Source organism: Vigna unguiculata, chromosome 7 (genome assembly GCF_037176805.1).
Source record: "Vigna unguiculata cultivar grain cowpea cultivar isolate G323 ecotype 2 chromosome 7, ASM3717680v1, whole genome shotgun sequence".
In the NCBI taxonomy this organism is placed as follows: domain Eukaryota; kingdom Viridiplantae; phylum Streptophyta; class Magnoliopsida; order Fabales; family Fabaceae; genus Vigna; species Vigna unguiculata.
Window position 1 is genome coordinate 12,609,634 of NC_140798.1, and position 16,709 is coordinate 12,626,342.

At 31.9% G+C, this 16,709-nt stretch overlaps 2 protein-coding genes across 4 annotated transcripts; both read left to right on the top strand.

The window, feature by feature from the left end:
* Positions 1 to 4,528: 4,528 nt before the first annotated feature.
* On the top strand, positions 4,529 to 11,093 carry LOC114189919 (ATP binding microtubule motor family protein). Of its 3 annotated transcripts, XR_014996745.1 has the most exons (25): positions 4,529 to 4,685; positions 4,805 to 5,010; positions 5,105 to 5,234; positions 5,331 to 5,486; positions 5,585 to 5,922; positions 6,004 to 6,142; positions 6,525 to 6,622; positions 6,712 to 6,868; positions 6,948 to 7,017; positions 7,099 to 7,175; positions 7,438 to 7,491; positions 7,581 to 7,661; positions 7,742 to 7,853; positions 7,936 to 8,022; positions 8,272 to 8,447; positions 8,535 to 8,696; positions 8,811 to 8,918; positions 9,025 to 9,183; positions 9,268 to 9,351; positions 9,442 to 9,647; positions 9,829 to 9,930; positions 10,023 to 10,132; positions 10,224 to 10,375; positions 10,485 to 10,747; positions 10,917 to 11,093. XR_014996745.1 is itself a non-coding variant. In XM_028078646.2 (24 exons), the coding sequence occupies exons 2-24, from the start codon at positions 4,829 to 4,831 to the stop codon at positions 10,662 to 10,664; spliced, it is 3,120 nt and encodes a 1,039-aa protein (XP_027934447.1). In that variant the 5' UTR covers positions 4,529 to 4,685; positions 4,805 to 4,828; the 3' UTR covers positions 10,665 to 10,911. The 3 variants fall into 3 exon arrangements, 2 of the variants coding, with proteins under 2 accessions (XP_027934447.1, XP_085532287.1); XM_028078646.2 differs by lacking the exon at positions 10,917 to 11,093 and having other exon boundaries at positions 10,485 to 10,911; XM_085676161.1 differs by lacking the exon at positions 10,917 to 11,093 and having other exon boundaries at positions 4,551 to 4,685; positions 4,822 to 5,010; positions 10,485 to 10,911.
* A 1,909-nt stretch (positions 11,094 to 13,002) lies between these two features.
* On the top strand, positions 13,003 to 13,693 carry LOC114190553 (zinc finger protein ZAT7-like). Its single transcript, XM_028079490.2, has one exon. It carries the CDS (start codon positions 13,166 to 13,168, stop codon positions 13,610 to 13,612), a length of 447 nt encoding a protein of 148 aa, XP_027935291.1. The 5' UTR covers positions 13,003 to 13,165; the 3' UTR covers positions 13,613 to 13,693.
* Positions 13,694 to 16,709: the final 3,016 nt, after the last annotated feature.

A 16,709-nucleotide genomic window follows, 5' to 3' on the forward strand; every position in this document is an offset into this window, starting at 1 on the left:
CCTAAATAGCTTTTGAAGACGTCCGTATAACGACCTCTAGGCATTCCAATGTCGACGTTAATATCAATTGGTGTTTTCTAACCTTTAGCTCTTCTAATTAAGAGTTGTCTCAACCTAGTGGCTCCTCTGGTGGGTCTCTTAGTAGGTGCTTCATCCTCTGATGAAGTATGATGTTCAGCCATATATCTATGAAATGAAAACATAGAAAAACATTAATAAGCAACATATAAAATAACATATAAAACATTATTTAACAAAACACCTAAATTTTAACAAGAATAGGAAATTTATACATAAAGTTATTGATTGGTCATATGTATATTCCTTCATCGTGATCTTCTCGAATTGCATGTACATCATCAATTAGATAGATTTCATCAACATTTATCGTTCTTCTAAATGGGTGGGTGACAACAATATTAAGATCACTCAAATTTGCTTCATTAAGATCAATCTGTTTTGTTTTTCATGAAGAGTGACAAACCAATGTTCAGATGCAAGATCTTTAACATAAAAAACCTGAGGTGCTTATTGCGCCATGATAAATGGGTTGTCTCGATAATCCACCTTTCGAAAATCAACTAATGTCATTCCTGATTCATCCATTTTGACACAACTCTTATTGTCAACCCACTTACATTTGAATAGTGGAATAGTAAACATGGTATAATCAACCTCCCATATCTCTTGTATTACACCATAGTATGTCATTGATCTTACTATAGGATTTTGATTTTTAGATGTAGAAAATTGTAGTGACTCAACTTCAAGACTGACTCCACTATTTTGTACTGTGCTTTTATCATTCAAAGACTTCCTATAGAATGTGCAATTATTAATTTCATAACTTGTACAACAGATGACATCAAATTTCAACCCATTCACTAACCACATCAAAGTCTCAGAACATTGCGAATCTTTCAAAACCTTAGATTTAAACCAAGCCATGAATGTTTTGTTATGCTCCATCAAATGTCATTTCTCCGATTGTCTTGGATTGTTCTCTTTCACAATGACTTTGTGTGCAGATAAGTAAGGCATTACCTCATCTGTATTGTTCAATATGTATAGGTGTGCTTGCAACAACTCTCTGCGATCTTTACTAACCACACTCACACCTCGGATGTTGTTACTTATAGAACACATGTTCAACTATGATCTTTGAGGAACTCCTATCGGTTTTGCTTTTGTCATGTAATCTGAACAAAACTCGATGTTTTCTTCAAAAATATACCTTTCGGTCATTGAAGCTTTTGGACGATGTTGATTTTTCACATACCTTTTCAAAATCTTCATGTAACGTTCAATAAGATAAATAAGATGAGCGGGAGAGAAAGCAAAGAAAGCTTCAAGATATCATCCCACAAAACCCAAATACGAAATAACAACCAAAATCTGAAAAAAAAAACATAAATTCCTCAGTAAAATTATAAAAAAGCAAAACCTATGGAAGACAAACGGAATGTCATACCTTGAAACTGAAGAAACTCAAAAGAAATAACAACTGAAAACTACAATCTTCCATGTAGTGAAAAGAAAAAAAAATAGTAAGTTATTCAAAAGATGGTTCAAATTCATTGGTGATATTTATTCTTCTATTTTTCTATTTGAAAGAGTAAGTTATTGCATTAAATGATCTTAAATAGTAATTTATGTTTCTCATGCTATTAAATGGTCTTGAATAGTAATTTATGTTTCGCATGTTATTAAATGATCTTGAATAGTAATTTATGTTTCTCATGCTATTAATTGGTCTTGAACAGTAATTTATATTTCCCATGCTACCGATATGAAAAGATAGAAATATCCAGGAGTTTCATTGAAGAAACTTGACCATTTGGTTAACTAAGATAGTCATTCATATATTCAAAAAATGGAAAAATAATTAAAATCAAACCTTTTAAAAATAAAACCTCTTAATAATGATATTTCATCCTTCTTCTTGAGAACTTCATTTTGGATCTTTAAAAATCTTCGATATTCTCTTTAATAGAAGAAGAAAACATGAAAGAACAAAGGAAAAAAATAAGAAACGATAGAAAACTCTAGAACACAAGTACTTAAAAACACTGAAAAACATAACATTAAAATACATACCTAGTAAAACATACAAAACCAAACACCAAACACCAACATACGAAACTCAAAATACATAAACACGAAATCTAAAATGGTATCATAAAAACCGAGATAGAGAATCCAACCAAAAACTCAGACACACAAACAAAGAAAAAAAATGGCATACCTCAGGAAACCGGGGGAACGAAGAAGGAATGCAGACAACGAAACCACCCAACACTACTTTATTTAAGATGCAGATCATCTCAAAGTAATTGAGTTTAGATTATTAATGCATGCAACATCAATCAACTCATGCATAGTACTCCCTCCATCTAACCCTCAAACAAACGGCCTTTTTAATCGTAGAAGAAGACCAAAGTCGAGACCATAATTCCAATAAAAAAATGTTGTTTAATCGTGTAAAAGAAAAGCTTTGGCCTTTTTTGTGTTCTTCATTCTTCTCATGAAACTCAAAGAAAAACCTTCATCAAATAGAGGAGTAGTACAAAGAAAAGTAGTTAAATATGGTAGAAACATAAAAGATCGGAAAGAAGAAAAAAAGCTTAGACCTTTTTGATGTTCTTTAATCAGTTCATTCAACCATTTCACAGAAAATCTACATGGATGTCCCATAAATCATTTATCCATCGAAGAGAAGAACAAAACCTTCGAACTTTTTTTGTGTTCTTCAATCTATTCACCAATCTCACAGAAAAATACCAGTCATCAATCACCAAGAAACAAAAAAAAAAATTGAGTCAAAGAAAAAGAAAAGTTTTTACCTTTTTGTTGTTCTTCATTCTTTTCATGGATAAAAAAAAAACCTTCATCCACAAAGAAAAGTAGTTACATATGGTAGAAGTAGAAAAGATCGGAGCCAAGAAAAAAAGCTTACACCTTTTAGGCATTCTTCAATCAGTTCATTCAACTATTTCGCAGAAAATCTTCATGGATGTCCCATAAATAATTGATCCATCAAAGAGAAGAGCAAAAGTTTTGGTCTTTTTTGTGTTATGCAGTTTGTTCATCAATCTCACTGAAAAAACATCATTCGTTAGCTACTAAGAAACAAAATACATACTTGGTAAAACATACAAAAAACCAAGCCCCAAACACCAACAAACAAAACTCAGAAAACACAAATACAAAAAACTTAAACACAAAAACCAAAGAAATGACATACCCTGATAAACTGGGGGGACAAAGAAGAAGAAATGCAGAAGAATGGAACCATCCAACTCAACCCATATTTAAAATGCAGACGACGAAATCATCCCAAAGTAATTGAGCTAAAATGGTCTCAAAACAATTGAGATAGAGAATCCAACCAAAAATTCAGACACACAAACAAAGAAAAAAAAATGACATACCTCAGGAAACTGGGGAACGAAGAAGAAGGAATGCAAACAACGGAACCACCCAACACTACTTTATTTAAAATACAGATCATCTCAAAGTAACTGAGCTCAAATCATTAATGCATGCAACATCAATCAAATCATGCACAATACTTCCTCCATCCAACACTCAAACAGGCGGAAAAGTGGATATTACTTTTATGGCCACACAATTAGACAAAATGAATGCTTCATAACCGGGTTAGATTGGTCAAAAACTAGAATGGAAATAGGTAGAACACGGGCAATCCAGAACAAAAATGGAATTTACCAAAAAAACCTGTAAAATGAATATGTGTTACTCGCTTAAGTTGAGGTATTTGGATAATATCCCGGAATCATTGTTTTCTTATATTTTAGATTAATCTGACATCAAATTGCTACAAAATTATAACTAAACACACTGAATCTCTTTAACACCTCCATCGCATACCTTTAATGCATCACCAAATTACAATCTTTCATAATTAAAAAAAAATGTTGTAATTTTAACCGTGACTTCTCTGCACGAAGTGATACTATGAAATACCACTTATCCAATATTTATAATTAATTCAACTTTATGTATATGCTCTACTTATATTTAAAAAATATGAATTCTATCTTTATCATCAACATTTTATAAATTATTTTGGCTTAATTATATTTTTGGTTTTCAAAATGGAAGTAATTCTGATTTTGTTTTTCCAAATCCAACACCAATTTTATTTCATGAATACTAAATAAAAAAATAAAAAAAATTCTTTTAGAGATTATAATTTAAGATTAATGATTTAAATTTCAAAATTTAGAATTTAAAATTATTTTTAATTTCATAAATTTTGTATTTAACTACTAAAATATATATATTTTTTAATTTTCGAAGTTTTCTTAATTTAATAGTCCATTGAATTGTCTCACTTTTTTAAATTGAAAACATAATTCAACCGAATATTTTTAACTTTAGACATCAAAAGGTGGAAGGAACCAATTGTATTGTATTTTGGAATTTGGAAAGAAGAGTTTGAATTTTAAGTCCTACGCGCTGCTGAGTATTAATCACATAACGGCTATCCCAGCCTAGATATACTCTTATGTAGCCGTTGCCAAAGCAACACAACACTTCATTCACTTCAAAGTTTTTTTCAAACTCCTCTCTCTCTTCAAAAACACCAAAACAACGCCAAAAGCATAAGCACAAAAGCTTCCCCTTTCCACCCACATTCTTTTCTTAGATTCTCCGATCAAGTACGCGCTCTCCGTAATTTTGCATGTTCATATCGAATCGATGCAAAGATTAGAATCTGTTTTCAATTTTTATGTTATATACTCTCTTTTTTTTTCACGGTGGGCTTCATTTGATTTAGGGTTCGTAATTTTGAAGTGCGAAAATGATGCCATTGACGCCTGATCAGTCTAACAAGAAAGTTGGGTCCGGTATGACGGCTTCTCCGTCGCCGTTTCTCACTCCTCGCCCGGAACGACGCCGTCCTGATTCACGAGGTTCTGATCGGTGCCCCAACCGTCAGGACAAGGACAAAGAGACTAACGTCCAAGTTTTGCTTCGATGCAGGTTTCAATTTTACTTCATGACGAGCTGAAGCTATAAAATGGAACCAGATTTTTTATTAAACTTTGAATAATTGTTTTTTTATGCATAATGTCAGGCCATTTAGTGAAGATGAGCTCAGATCCAACGTTCCCAGGGTAGTGACATGTAGTGAAAACAAAAGGGAAGTTACTGTTATGCAGACTCTAGGTAACAAGCAAGTAGATAGAGTTTTCACCTTTGATAAGGTAGAGCTATATGAATCTTATGACCATTTACAAGTAAAAATAATAATATCTTGATACGATCTTATAGTTAACATTTTTTAATTTACATTTCTAAAGGTTTTTGGACCTAAAGCACAGCAAAGATCAATATACGAGCAAGCAATTGCCCCAATTGTGAATGAAGTTCTCGATGGTTTCAATTGCACTGTTTTCGCATATGGCCAGACAGGTACTGGCAAAACTTATACAATGGAAGGTGGCATGAGAAATAAGGTATGTACAATTTTGTCACACATTGTGTAGCAATGTGCATTTTTTTTTTTGTGCACAGAAAGTGTGTTAGTGTCATTAAATGAGATTGCTTTATATAGGGTGGTGATTTACCTGCTGAGGCTGGTGTAATTCCAAGAGCAGTGCGTCAAATTTTTGATATTTTAGAAGCGCAGAATGCCGACTATAACATGAAAGTGACGTTCCTTGAGCTTTATAATGAAGAGATAACCGATTTGTTGTCCCCAGACGAGAATTCTAGGCCTACAGATGAAAAACAGAAGAAACCTATAACCCTTATGGAAGATGGAAAGGGCTGTGTGTTTGTGAGAGGCCTTGAAGAAGAATCAGTTTACAGCGTCAGTGAAATTTACACTCTATTGGAACGAGGAGCGTCGAAAAGGCGCACTGCAGAAACTTTGCTAAACAAGAGAAGCAGGTCTTTTTTTTATTGAAGTTGTAGAAGTATTTCATGTTTGTAGAAGTATGTTTCGCTAAATGAAATGTTACTTTGGTGCAGCCGTTCTCATTCAGTCTTCACCATCACTGTGTATGTCAAGGAGACAGTGATTGGTGACGAGGAGTTGATTAAATGTGGCAAGCTCAATCTTGTCGATTTGGCAGGATCAGAAAATATAATGCGTTCAGGAGCGCGTGAGGTAAAAGAAAAATTTCTACTTGACTCTATTTTAATTGACTAATTGTGGTTGGTAGTTTGTCATTTGGTCGAAATGCATTGTGATCAAAATATAGGTAATTTGATATATCATCTTCTCTGAACATTCTTTTTAATTACTTGAACTTTTAAATGATTGTGACAACTTATTGATTATAGTTGTAAGATTAGCAGTGTTCAGGAAGCTATTTTTCTACTGATTGTTCATGGTCTCCCTTTCTTTTTTTTCTTTTTTTTTTTCGGGATTGTTTTCTGAAGCCTGACTAGGATCTATTTTTGAATTGACATTAAGTTTGCTCCCCTGTTATTTTATTATATGCATTTACAACCAGGATATATTATTATGCCGTCTAATAAAATTACAGGGGCGTGCTAGAGAAGCAGGTGAGATAAACAAGAGCTTACTCACCCTGGGACGTGTCATAAATGCACTTGTGGAACATTCTGCTCATGTGCCTTACAGGTTCATGTTAACAACATGTTCAATTACTATTGTTTAATTAAAACTTGAAAACGTTTGCCTTATTATCAATGTCATGTTCGTTGTTTCAGGGACAGTAAGCTTACAAGGATTTTGCGTGACTCCCTAGGAGGGAAAACAAAGACATGCATAATTGCTACTATTTCTCCTTCTGCTTATTGTATGGATGAAACACTAAGTACACTAGACTATGCTAGTCGAGCAAAAAGCATAAAGAATAAGCCTGAGGTCTGTTGCCACTGCTCTTATTGTCATTTACGTACAATTCTTCTAAAAGCAGTTTTAAAGCTTCGTGTGTTTTTAATAGGCAAACCAAAAGGTTTCAAAGGCCGTTTTGCTGAAGGACTTGTACATAGAAATTGAGAGGATGAAAGAAGGTACATTCATAACCATTTTTTAAGTTTAGGAATGTAGAGAATAGTTTGTATCTCATCTTTGCCTGTGAATATGGAACGCAGATATTCGAGCAGCAAGGGAAAAGAACGGTGTATATATTTCTCATGAAAGATTTGCCAAGGAAGAAACAGAAAAGAAGGTCTTACATTTGTTTTCAAAAAAATCCATAATGTAACAATAATACGATAAAGAAGTTTGTGAATGATGGCATCATAAGGAAAAACAAAAACACTTGTTTCAAAATTTTATTTTAATATTCATATGACTGAATATGGTGCTTGTGTCTTTTCCTGCAATACCGCATTTTCTGATTGAAAACTATATTTATATGTATATTGCATTTTTCATGATATTTGTTTAAATTTATCTAGCCTAATTTTTCTTATAACCTCTTCATTCAGGAAAGGAATGAGAAGATAGAACAGTTAGAGAATGACCTTAGCCTAAGTGAGAAGGTACTCCCTGACATTTCTTTGGTTGACATTTCTATTATTGTCTATGGAGAACTTTGTGGATAAGTTAATTCTTTCTCTCATATTTGCAGCAAGTGGAGAGCTTTCGAGAGCTCTATTTAACAGAGCAAGAACAGAAACTGGATTTAGAAAGCGAGCTTAAGGATTGCAAGGTTCTCTAAATACCTAGAATGTTTTCCTTCAGAAATTATTCTTGAAAAATATTGTCTCTCAATTTAAATTACTCTTTCAGGGGAATTTGGAAAAAACCAGAAACACCTTACATGATCTCCAAGAGAATTACAAGCAAGTTGTTTCAACCTTGAAGGAGAAGGAATACACCATTTCCAAGCTAATGAAGTCAGGTAATCAATTGATGGTTATGGAGGCACATATATTTTGTTTTTATTCAATTTACTCTGATTTTATTTACTTTGTTGTAAACAGAAACTGCCTTGATTGATCGTGCGAAGGAAATGTGCACTGATCTGAAGAATGCATCTGATGATATTAATTCACTGTCCTCGAATTTGGGTATGTTTTAATCTATAGAGATTTGAAATGCTTCCACAAGAAATCTGCTACATCACATGTGAAAAATGAAATTAAGGATATATCTTCCATTGCTCCTTATTTTTAGAAATTGATATGTTTCTGAATGGAACTATCAAGATCATCTATTAATTTGAAAATAATGATACACCCTGTTCCTGGGATTAGGAATGTGATGTGTTTGTGCACTTCCTAGATGTTTTATTAATGTATTATTATCCTTTTTTGCAGATCACAAAGAAAGATTGGAGGCAGAAAATCAAAAAATAATTTTGAATTTTGGGTCTCTCCTAAATGAGAGCTTAAAGGACTTGCATACGACCATTATGGGATCAGTTTCTCAACAACAGAAACAACTTAAAAGCATGGAAGACCATGTCAGCTCCTATCTTGCCAGTAAAAGTGATGTAAGACAAATGAAAACATCTAGTTGCAGTTGCAAATTATGTTTGCCACGTGTCCACCGTAGTTGATTTATGATAATCTTTTTTCAGGCTGCACAAACTCTAGAATCAAGGATCAAGAAAATGACAGGAATTTACACTTCAGGGGTAGAAACCATGAAGGAGCTAAGTAATACATTGCACATGAAAGCTACATCGGATATGGAACTGATACAATCTAAAGTGTCATCACAAACATTGGCAGTTGAAAATGTAAAAATACAAGAAATAAGTTGATTGATCTTTAATTTCAACATTTATCTGCTCTAATTTTTAGTTCTATTCTCCTATCTTATCTAAAGTTGATTACACTGTGCCTCCTTACAGTTTCTTGCCACTGCTGTTTCTGAAGCCAAGGATGTTATATGCAACATCCAGAATTCTATTGATGAGCAAAAGCAGCTGCTAGCATTCTCACTTCAACAGCAAGAGCAAGTACGTTTCATTTGTAACTATTCTTTTGGTTAAGTTTATTTTTTGTATACAAATATAAGAGCTATAGTTTTAATCGTGCCATTGAAAACTTCATGGACCAACGTAGGGATTACAACGAAGTATAACTTCAGCACGAGTAGCTTCAGAGGCAGCTATAAACTTTTTTGATGACATTCATCTACGTTCTTCAAGTGTCATGAAAGTTCTTGAAGAAACTCAAAATGAGAGGTTCGAGCAGTTAGCGAACTTTGAGAAGAAGTTTAAGGTATGCGGATACTGAGCCACTTATACACCGCGATCTCTAACGTCAGACTCATGAGGGTTGGTTTTTTCCTTTAACCTGAAACAGGAAGAGGTCGAGAGAGAGGAGGCGCAGGCCTTACAGAAAATTGCAGTGATTTTGGCAACCTTGACATCTAATAGGACTGCTATGGTCAGTAGAGTGCACTATTGTTTTAACTCCTTGGTGTTGTACATGTTATAATAAGTACAGGATCACTGACTTCTGAAGAATATGTATTAGGTCTCAGAGGCATCAACAAATATTAAGGACGCAAGCATGCAACAGTCTAAGAGATTACAGCTAGAGATGCTCAACATGCAGCAAGTTTCAAAAGATGGTACCAAGGAAGTTAGTGGGTATGTAGAGAATGTGAAAAGTCATTTTGTGGAGCAAATATTCTCGGCCAGTGATATTAATGCTACCATGGAGAATTGCCTACTGGACTGGTGAGCTTTCGTTTGTTCTGTTCTGCTATTTTTTCTTCATTATTTCTCTTTGGTTTAGAGGATAGTATAGACAAACACAGGGTTTGTCTATAGAGAACTATAGAACTATGCCAGTGATTTGAATGAATTTTCTAAAACTAGCGGAAATTTCAAACTTACATATTTTTATAATGTTATGCAGCTCAAAGACCGTAGAGTGTTCTAGGAAGCAGTGGGAAAATGTCAACTCGTCCTCCTGTAATCTCCTCAAGAACAATCTTGCAGAGATAGAATTCACAGTGAAGTAAGTTTTGCTGGTTCATGTCAGACTTGATCTTAATGAGCCACAGGAAGTTAAAATTTATAATATTTTCAACTTTTATTAATGCATGACAGGGAAAACGTCTTATCAAATCATGCTCTTAAGCAAGAAATTGTGTCTGCATCACTATCTGTGGATTCAGATTACGATGCAGTAACACACACTCTGCTGGCAGATGTAAATGGTAAATTCTAGTCCTTACATTTATATTTTATTCCCATTCTTTCGTTTATGTCTCAAATTGGATCGAGTCGAACAAACTTCAATAACTCCAGGTGCACTGATGCTGGACCATGAGAATAAGAAGGCAATTGATTCCATGACCACAACATGGTTGGAGCAACTTAACTCATTACAAGATAAGCATGGCGAAGATGTATCAAATATCCATGTTCAAGCAGAAAAAAGCCTGGTTAAAGATTACTTGGTACATATTTTCTTATATTCTGTTGAGACTTTGCGTAACTCTTTAGTTTTTACTATTTGTCTTGTGAAATAAATTTTAAAAAGTTATTTTCTCTTCTTTATGTGAAAAGGTTGATCAGAATGAAAGATCTCAGAAAAGAATTATATCAGTTCCCAGCCCGGCTTCCTTTGAGGAGATGAGGACATTGATCTCAGAAGACAAGTGCGCTGAGAACCCTCTAAAATCAATTCATGCAGAAAGCAAAACTCCAAATCGAACTCCTTTTGCAGACGTGAATTCAGTCAATTGACAATTGTTAGAAAGTTATATGAAAATGAAACTCCACAAAGCTCATCACTTGATGAGCACTCTCTCTAACATGGACCCATAGAGACTAAAGTTGTAAGCTTGTAAGATCGACGCTGGATTTCAGTGTAAAAGGTCTATTTGAATTTTCCAATGTAGTTGAGGTGTGCTTCTGCACGCAATTTGTTTGTAGTTATTATGTATTTCTCCATCTCTCTAGTTTCCTCTAATGAAATTGAATTTTCCAAGCACAACAACTGTTTTGCATGTTCTTTGCATCGTATTTTTCACTGTTTTTCAAAATCTTCTGCTCCTTTTTCCCTTGTGAGAAGTGTGAAAAGAAACTTCACTTCCGCGTGAAGCCCACCTTGCGTCTCTTTCTCCCACTCCCTTAAAGCATGTTCCAACACTGATCTTTCGTCCATTCTAGAAACTCGGTGCTTTTCAACACAAACATCGGATCTAACCGGTGACTCAACGCAAACAACTTTCAAACTTATGTTTTTTCGATCCTCTTTTTATGAAATCCGTTTTCCTATACACTGAGAAAACCATGTTTTATTACACTAAATTGGCCTACTGCGCCGTAGTCTGTGTTCATTGAAGACTTAAAATTATAAGTAACATGCATGAGCGTTTACATAGAACCAACTTTCTAATTAGGATCTTCATTACATCAAATAACAATGTCATCTTATCCTAAAATATCACTATTAACTTTGCTACAACAAATTTATTTATTTTTTAATATCTATTACATTAAACTAAGAATACAAAAACAAAATACATTTTAAAGATTTATCTTATAAGTTTATAATTACGATTGGTGTTTTTGATACACATTTTTGCACTTTTTATTTCAATTTTACCTTCTTAATTACTATTTTTTAAATTTAAATAATAATTTATAATAAAAAAAATAATTTTTCAATTTTCATTTCAATAATTTACTTTTTAAATTCAAATAATTACTCATTACAAAAGAAATATTTACTCTTCTATCATTTTAGTAACTATTTTTTCAAATTTAAATAATTACTCATAATATTATTCACACAACTTGTAATATCTTTTATTTTAATAACTAAAATTTATTTTATCTATTATATTTTCAATTTTGCTCTTTTAATTATTACTTTTAAAATTTAATAATTTATAAATATTTAAAAAATATAGTTTTTTGTGTTTACTAGTTATTAATATAAATTATTTTATCCTTATCGGTATAAACTATTTTAATAATTGATTACTTTTTAAATTTTGTAACTGTATTTTTACAACTATTTTCTGAAAATATAATTTTTTATAAATTTAACATTTTTTATTTCAATAATATTTAAAAATTTACTTTTATTTTTTATTATCATAAAGTAAAAATAGACACGTGTGCGTCTAAACACATGTTTTTCGCTAGTAAAAGTAATAATAATAATATGATTATTATTGAACTTATTCTATATCATATCAACCCAAATATGAATTTTAGAAATACTATTGTTTTTCAGATATCAAATGGTATATATACTATTATATAACACAGATGATCTCATTTGGTGTATATATACCTTAATTTTAATTTTATCCTTTCGGTAACTTCCTTTCTAAATTAAAATATATCTTTTTACTAATTTTACTTTTTAATCAACTTTTTTTTATTTGTTATTTTTATTAATTTGACATTTTTAAACAAATAATTATTTACAGAATAAAAAAATATCAACGGATAATAAATTTATTGTTTCTATTATTATAGAAAAAAAGTAAAGCCACTAGTATTTTTTTTAAAGTTATTATAGAACAGAAAAAAAAATATAATATACAAAATATTATTTTTATTAAATTAAATGATAATAAATATGAGATAAGAAGTAACTTGGCTTTTTCTTTGCCAACTTAACACTACTACTAGAAGTGGAATATTCTAAGCAACGGAAGCTTCATGGAAGTGTTATGTATATCCTTTATTACCTCAGTGCTCACGGACCTTTCACTCGGTCCCTCCCACGTCGCTCAGTATTCTGCGTGCTCCTCAAGTCAAAGACTCGACTCGTCCGATCAACCGTAAAATATCTTAAATTTAGTTCCAATTTAATATATTTTTAGTTATACTCCCTCTGGTAAAGGAAACTTTTTTATTTAAACTCTTTCTCTTGATAATATTTAGTATTCTTTATCTCTATATTAGATGATATGTAGTATTCGTGAGAAAAAAAAATAAAAACAGACTATAAAGTTTCATAAATATTTTATTAGATTGAACATAATTTATTTCACTTCTTAATTCTTCTAATAGGAGCTTAAGTGAGCCGTTACGGAAACAGAAAGGGGTAGTGACGTAATTGCAGGAAAGTCAAAGTTATTATTAATGTAACCGAGTATCTTAACTAGGTGAACAAAACGGACTTTTGTCCCAATCTCACTTTTTGACTCATCAACAATGGCCTATAAATACTCCGTTACAGCCTCAAGTGTTTTGCCACATAACACAACCACATTCAATTAAACATGGTAGTCATTCTGAAGAGACAGGGAGAAAAGGAATCACAAGAGATTAAGGATTTGGTGAAGAGTTTTACGCCACAGGAGTTCCAGTGCAAGACGTGTAACCGCAAATTCTCGTCGTTCCAAGCGCTCGGCGGCCACCGGGCCAGCCACAAAAAGCCCAAGTTGGAGGGAGATCTGAGTCAGGACCGGAAGCCCAAAACCCACGAGTGTTCCATTTGCGGGCGGGGATTCTCGTTGGGCCAGGCCCTGGGAGGGCACATGAGAAAACACAGGGATGCCGTGAACGAAGGGTTTTCTTCAGTTATCGCGGAAGCACCGCTTCTGAAACGTTCGAATAGCAGCAAGAGGGTGATGTGCTTGGAGTTGGATCTGAACCTAACGCCGTTGGAAAATGACTTGAAGTTGCTGTTCGGAAACAAGGCTCCTACGGTGCATCTTTCCTTGTAGATTTTTCTCATTCTTTCATTATTTTTTGTACAAATTTTTCGTTATTCACTAATTGAATTCAGCTGTGTGCTGCTTCTGTAAGATGATAGTGTGTGTTTATATCAGTAACTGATCGGAAATTCTGACGGTGGATTTGTGTTTCGCGTGCGTTCTGAGGAAGAAGCGTGAAAGATAGATAAATTGGCGTTGCGTTTTCGTAAGGTGTTCGTTTTGATGTTGCTTAACGCGTATCGGGTAGTAACGTGGATCATTACTATAACCTTAGAAACGTGAATTTTTTATCTAAATAGTATATTAATCTTTTCTTATATTTATGAATATAAATAAATCTTAATATTTTATAAATAAAGAAAATTGAAAGTTCGTTTGTTATATTTTTTTAACATATAATAAATTTAAAATAGTGACTAAAAAACGATTTGAATGTTTAATTATTTGAGTAATTGAAAATGAGTTGCATCAAATTCGATGAACATAAACTTAAAAAAAGATAAACATTTAGTTAAGTTAAATGTGTATCATGTGATGTTATGGTTCTTCTAATCACAAATATTTTTTTAAGGATTTATTTATGTCGATATTTGATTTAGATAAATAGTTCAATATACAGCTCATGATTCTTCACCTTGCACGTTTGGGTGTAAAAAGTTAAGCCATATTTTTGTAATCGATCATTTTGTGAAATGTCGAAGTTAGATTTAAATTTGTATTTAATCATACACAATCTTTTGATTAACAACTTTAACTGAACATTGGTCAACAGTTGATTTGGGTGACTTCTTTACCGTCTTTGTATTGTAATAATTAGATTATGTTGTATAATAGTTGATGAAAAAACTAGTTGTCTTAGATTCTCAGTTGTAACATTTGTAACATTTGTAGGTGATACCATAGTAGACTTTCCATTATGGTGGTGTTCGTGTGTGGAAAAAATCGAGAGTGGTGAATTGGTTTGTTAATGAAAATTGTATTTTTAAATTTTTTCCCTTTTGATATCAAATTTAATTAAAATCATTTTCGCTTAAGTCTTCGATGTATCTCTTGAATACAAACATTGTTTAATTCCTCAACATTTCAACATGTATCATCATTAAGTTTTTCACACTTCTCCATAAGTCATCATCATCATCAAAACTCTTTATTGAAGCAAGATGTCCATCTTCTTCTTTTTGTCAACAATCCCCCCCTTTTATATGATGATAAAAATTGTTAAGGACTTAAGTAGTTAATCTAGAAGAGAGATAAATAACTTTTCTCTCACTTTTTAAATCACACGGTAGTATAGTATAAGATATCAATATAATCATATATATCCCCATCAAAGAGGTACAAGTTATCACAAGATATTAACACAAGTATATCTCCCCCGTTTTTTTATCATAATAAAAAAAATTAACTCTTTAGATAACTCTCCCTAAAAAAAGAGAAGTTAATAAAATTGAACTCCCTCTTAATTAAGGATTTCATAATAAAATACTTATATTTTCTACCCCTTTTTATAGTCAAAAAGAATAGTATAAGAGATAAACTCCCCCTACATGTAATATTCTACCTTTTCAATAAAACAAAACTTTCCATAGTGATTGTGCAAGCTACTATTGTGACTTACTAAACTAGGCCCTACATACCCATTTTCACTATTTTGGACATTTTACAAAGGCTTAATCAACTTCATAATATAAAGTACAAATCTTCCAATATTTGCTTGAAGTTCCTTGCTTTTATCATCACCAAAATCTTGTAATTCATCTTCTTGTTTTGACAACAATAAGTGCTTTAAAGTAAAATATCTCTTAGGTAGAATTGATAAGTTTGGGATGTGTGTAGGGATGGCAACGGGGCGGGTACGGGTATCATGATCCCATCCCCATCCCCATAATAAAAATTCATCCCCATCCCCATCCCCAAACCCAACGGGTATACAACTTTTGACCCATCCCCATCCCCACCGGGTAACGGGTATTTTCTTATACCCATACCCATACCCATTTTTTTATTGTTCCATATATCAATTAAATATTTTTTATAAAAAAAATTTAAAAATCACACCAACGGAATCATGATACTATCAAAATATTCAATATTAAAATAACATACTCTTTTTGATTTTCATGATGTCAAATATTAAGAAAAATATTATAATAGTATAAATCTCAAATTAAAGTATCAAATAACAACTAAATAAAATTCAAATAATTATATAAAAGCTAAAAAATTACACATTACTAAAATTTTATAATAACCAAAATATTTATTAATTTTACAAATGATCAGTGGTTTCATTTGCATTCGATCCACCTACACATAGAAAAAAAATGAAAAATTAGATATGATATAATAATTGAAATTGAAAATTTTAATTACTAGAATATAATGTACCTTCTTCATCAGATTCATTTTCACTCATGAGAACATCTTTTCCTTTTAATTTTTTAACACCTACAAACACCAAATGTAGAATATTAGATGAGAATTCACAAAAAATACTAACAAAAAATATTAATAAATTTGAGTAACTTACCTAGATGGTTTGAGTTCCATATCCAACTTCTTGTACACATCAAAGCCTCTATAGTAAATAATTAAACATTATCATGAAACAAAAAATAAATAATAAATAAAATTATCATAAAGGAGTAAAGATAATTAAATGTGTGACCCAAATTTGAGAATATCCATTTGAACATAACATAACACGGAAAAAAAAATGTATAATTAAGATTATGATAAAAGGAAAAGTACCTTGAAGATCTGCTTAAACCTTAAAGAACAAGCCAAACAATTAAAAGAGAGTAAAAAAGTGTATAACCAAAGTAACAAAAAGAAGAGCTACAAAATAAGAGTCAAACATTTTCATGAAAATAAATAAATAAATAAAGATAATCAAATGTGTAACCTAAAAATTATTTCATAGAATGAAATTGAGGAACACCTATTTGAACATAACCATGTACAGAGAGTAAAAATTATGTAATAAGAAGAAGAAAAATTACCTTCAAAATTAAATCTTGAAAAACAAACCAGACAATTGAGAGAGTAAACAAAGTGTATAACAAAAAACAAAGAGAATGAGAAATATGTTATATATATATATATA

Excerpts from the sequence above, each read along its gene's own strand:
- LOC114189919 (XM_028078646.2), top strand. The coding sequence starts at position 4,829 with ATGATGCCATTGACGCCTGATCAGTCTAACAAGAAAGTTGGGTCCGGT. Across the intron at positions 7,176-7,437 it reads AGGAAGAAACAGAAAAGAAG|GAAAGGAATGAGAAGATAGA; the intron begins GTCTTACATTTG and ends CTCTTCATTCAG. Across the intron at positions 8,448-8,534 it reads ATCTTGCCAGTAAAAGTGAT|GCTGCACAAACTCTAGAATC; the intron begins GTAAGACAAATG and ends ATCTTTTTTCAG.
- LOC114190553 (XM_028079490.2), top strand. The coding sequence starts at position 13,166 with ATGGTAGTCATTCTGAAGAGACAGGGAGAAAAGGAATCACAAGAGATT.